The 4488-nt window shown below is 43.9% G+C and overlaps 1 protein-coding gene across 1 annotated transcript; it reads right to left on the reverse strand.

The window, feature by feature from the left end:
• Positions 1-609: 609 nt before the first annotated feature.
• LOC123930031 (olfactory receptor 3A2-like) lies at positions 610-3939 on the reverse strand. The gene is made up of 2 exons (XM_045986246.1): positions 3867-3939; positions 610-1436 (listed from the first exon to the last, which is right to left on the reverse strand). The coding sequence occupies exons 1-2, from the start codon at positions 3937-3939 to the stop codon at positions 610-612; spliced, it is 900 nt and encodes a 299-aa protein (XP_045842202.1).
• Positions 3940-4488: the final 549 nt, after the last annotated feature.

Below are 4488 nucleotides of genomic sequence, written 5' to 3' on the forward strand. Positions count from 1 at the left end.
GGAATCTTATGTCCCCACCAGAAAAAAAAATTTCACCATGATATTCCTGGTTACTTAAGTTAATGGGTTACATATCAGCCAAATAGCCCTTCCATGTAGGACATTAGTGTCCAGAGCTACCCAGCCCCTAAGGCTTCAACCTTACCCAGAAAATGAGCACAGCCATACACAAGGCAGCAACTTACCCAAGACACTTGCTCATATCCTCCTATCTTTGTTTTTCTTTATAGCCCTTATTGATATGTTATATTCCACTTATGATGCTTATTTATGTATTTTGTCTCTCTTAATTAGAATGTGACTTACATAAGTCCAGAGACTTCTATTTTGTTCACTAGTCCCCTAGGAGAGTGTCTGGATCATAGAAGCAATTTAATAAATATTTGCTGTATGAATCAGTTATGTAGGACTTCTTTGCTGGACAAATACATCACACAGATCTTCAGGCAGTGAGAGAGATGGTTTGGGACCATTTTTCCCAGGTTATTGCCTTCATGAGAATTTTTCCTTAAACCAGAAAAGGCAAGAAGGAAGGGATGCTATCAACCTTTAGGTCAGTGACTGCCTCCCCACAAGTACTCGCCACAGGGCACCCTGGACATCAGGATTTCAAAGGCTGTAGATAAGTGGGTTCAGTATGGGATTGATAACCGTATTAAAGACCCCAACCCCTTTATCCTTGTCTGAAGACTCCTCAGAACCAAGACGCATGTAGTTGAAGATACCAGTACCATAGAAGAGGCAAACCACAGTGAGGTGGGAGCCACATGTGGAAAAGGCCTTCTTCCTGCCTTCCACTGAGCGGATTTGTAGGACTGCAGCTGCCACGTGTGCATAAGACACAGTGATGAGGACCAAGGGGGTTACAGCCATGAAGGCTGCTGCTACAAAGTGCAGCAGCTTGTTGAGTTGGGTGCTGGAGCAGGAGAGCTGGAAGAGCTGTGGGAGGTCACAGTAGAAGTGATTGATCACATTGGGACCACAGAAGTTAAGGGTATTTAGGGCAATAGTGTGATTTAATGCATTAGTGAAACCTAAAGCCCAGGACACAGCCACCAATATTCTCTGGACTGTCTGGCTCATTCGGGTGCTGTAAGTAAGGGGCTGACAGATGGCCAGGAATCGGTCATAGGCCATGACTGTCAACAGAAAGCAGTCCATCCCAGCCAGAAGGTGAAAGAAGAAAAGCTGTGTGAGGCAGGCTCCATTGGGAATTGTACGCTTGTTGGATAGGAGACGAGCCAACATCGAGGGAACAGTGACGGTGATGCACCCAACATCCAGCACTGATAGGTTCCCCAGGAAGAAGTACATGGGAGTGTGGAGTTTAGGCTCTATGAAGATGGCAGCCAGGATGCTGAGGTTGCCCCCGACTGTGACCAGGTAGGCAAAGAGGAAGACTACAAAGACCATAGACTGCAGCTGTTCTGTTTCTACTAGGCTCAGAACTCAGTAACAGACGTCCTGGTGACTCCAACTTCTGGATCCATGAGTTTCTGTAAGGCAGTGTCCCAGAAGGGGAGATAATAAGTCCATTCCAATGTATTTATTTATTAAAACATAAATGTTTTAACCCACCTATGTTCAGAGCCAGTTTTCAGCTGTCTAGGGGATAATATTTCCACTCCCCAGGTCATCTTACTCATTGACCTTCTCCTTCACCTCAATACCTTTACTCTGCTCTCAGCTGAGGATCACTTTGTCCCTCCCATCCTGTCCTACATAGAAAGCTCAGAATACTTGGGAAAATGAATTAAGATAAAAGCAGACTTCCTGGGGCGCCTGGGTGGCTCAGCCTCTTAAGTGGCTGCTTTCGGCTCAGGTCATGATCCCAGGGTCCTGGGACGGAGTCCTGCATCAGGCTCCCTGCTCAGTGGGGAGCCTGCTTCTTCCTCTCCCACTCCCCCTGCTTGCGCTCCCTGTCTCACTGTGTCTCTCTCTATCAAATAAATAAATAAATAAAATCTTAAAAAAAAAAAAAGCAGACTTCCTCTTTAAATGTAATGAGGTTAAGATGGATTTCTCCATTTCACTTTGAGGGATCAACCCAAACAATAAGCAGATTTCAAGATAGAAAAATTAACATTTCCAGAGAAACCAGAAAACATTTGAAAATCCAGGTTTCAAAGCTTTTAGAGATATTGAAGATCAAACAAATATATAGCAAGACTCAGACCCATGATAGCAGATACCAGGTAGTTCAGCCAAGCACGTTTCTCCAAGGTGAGGGACGTACTCTGAAGTATAAATTCAAAATCCCTACGTCAATAAATTGCTGATGTTCTTGGTGCCAACTTAGACTTTGAATAATTTAATTTAATTTTAATTTTAAGTTATTTATTCTTTTTAAAAAAGATTTTATTTATTTATTTGTCAGAGAGAGCAAGAGAGATGGTGCACAATTAGGGGGAGAAGATCGAGGAGAAGGCTTCCTGTTGAGCAAGGAGCCCGATGCGGGACTCAATCCCCGAACCCTGGGATCATGACCTGAGCAGAAGGCAGATGCTTAACGACTGAGCCACCCAGGCGCCCCTAAAGTTATTTATTCTTTTTATGGTATCTGTTGCTTGCCTCTGAAAACAAAACTGAAAGCATGACCTGTGGGTGGGCTGCAGCTGGGTGCAGCTGGGTTTGTGCATTTCACAGCCACCACTGTTTCACTTGTCCTTGACTCAGTCATAGTGTTTTGACCAATAGCTCTAAGGAGAGATCTTCAAATGAAGCAGGCACATATATAGAGAGCCAGACTGAGCCAAGTCTTACAGGATCTTGTAATAAGATCCTGATGAAAAAAATATCAGTGTTTCTTTATGGCCCATGGATTAAGCAGAGTTAGAGCTTCCTAAGAGTATTGTTATTCCCTTGCAGAGAATACACTGGAAGCAGTTGGAATCTGGTGACTCTAACAGAAGGGAAAGGTTGATGGGCTCACATGGATGAAAACTTGGATGCGGTGATCTCTAAAATACCCTTAAAATTCTAGGACCATATGACTGGTGAGATGGAGGACCATTCTCAGGCATACTTATCATCGATGAAATTCGTTAAGTGCTTTGCAAATGGACAAATCAATGGGTGGATAGCGCTCTCTTTATATATACTATATTAAATAACAATTAATTACTCTCCATTTCCCTTTTTGGGCCTTTTTAAATATAAGTATTAGATTGTGACCCTGTGATTTTCTGCCTCCTTGCTCATACTGTTTTCTCTACCTGCAATGGCTTCCTTCCAACTCCACCCGCCATGTATTTCAGGACTTGACTTAAGCTGGTTTCCTGAAAGTTCCCTGTATCAAAAGCATCTTTGTCTGTCTGTCTCTGTCTCTGAAGCTCTTACTAAACACTATTTCATGTAACTTATTACTGTTTATCTTCTTGCTAAGTCTTTTCCTATTGAGCAAATCTCCCCTACAGGACCCAAAACATGTTTCATTCAGTTTAAAATAATAATACTTATCATAATGCTTGGCACATAGTAGGTACTCAATATTTATTACATAAATAAACTAATGGTTGCAGTGTTCATAGGATTGCAGAGAAAAAGAGCATCAGCATGACCTAGAGTTGTCACGGAAGACTTCCTGGACAAATTGGAACTCGGGCTAGACTTTTGTAAATTACCATGATTTACTTGGCAGGGGATGGGAGGGGGTGTGTAGAGGCAAATGAAGGGTGCAAGGGTGCTGCAGAGACTACTGCTTTCCTTGGTTTTATGGGACAATCAGGTAATGTAGCTTAACACACACTAACATGTTTCTTTTCAGGGAAACCACGGAAAAGAATAAGGCCCTTAGAAGGGGCATACCTTACAGAGAAATAAGTGGTAGCCAGGGACAGAAGAGCAACAGGGCAGCTGCCACCAACCTGCAAATGGTGAGAGACGCAACTTCCTTGAAATCAGTGGGATTCTGGAAGACCTCTGATCGTCCAGAGACATCCAGCGTGCCTAAGGGTCACCCCATTGCCCATCATGAGGAGACTTCCTGCATCATGATTCTCAAAGGTTTGTTATGAGTCCCAGGTTCTCTCTACTGAGCAATTACAGCTCCCCATCCTGGAACTCCAAATAATCCCTCCACGTTCCCCATGATGAAAAGGCTCAACAAGACCTGGGATTGAACTGAAGGTTCTAGGCTTCCTGATACAGTGGATTCTGGGCAGTGAACAAGACTCAGTGAATCGCTCCCTATTCTCTCCTAGGAGTAAGAAAGAACAGGCTTCCAAGAAATGGGACCTTGGACAAAAGCACAAGAAAAGGAGCCAGGACCTTTGGGTTGTGTCTTTTTTTTTTTTTTTTAATATTTTATTTATTTGACCGAGAGAAATCACAACTAGACAGAGAGGCAGGCAGAGAGAGAGGAGGAAGCAGGCTCCCTGCGGAGCAGAGAGCCTGATGGAGGGCTCAATCCCAGGACCCTGGGATCATGACCTGAGCCGAAGGCAGAGGCTTTAACCCACTGAGCCACCCAGGTGCCCCTGGGTTGTG

This window comes from Meles meles, chromosome 18 (genome assembly GCF_922984935.1).
Source record: "Meles meles chromosome 18, mMelMel3.1 paternal haplotype, whole genome shotgun sequence".
Lineage (NCBI taxonomy): Eukaryota > Metazoa > Chordata > Mammalia > Carnivora > Mustelidae > Meles > Meles meles.

Coding starts and splice junctions, on each gene's coding strand:
- LOC123930031 (XM_045986246.1), bottom strand. CDS start 3,939: ATGTCTCTGGACGATCAGAGGTCTTCCAGAATCCCACTGATTTCAAGG. Junction 1,437..3,866: donor GCGTCTCTCACCATTTGCAG/GTTGGTGGCAGC, acceptor TTCTGAGCCTAG/TAGAAACAGAACAGCTGCAG.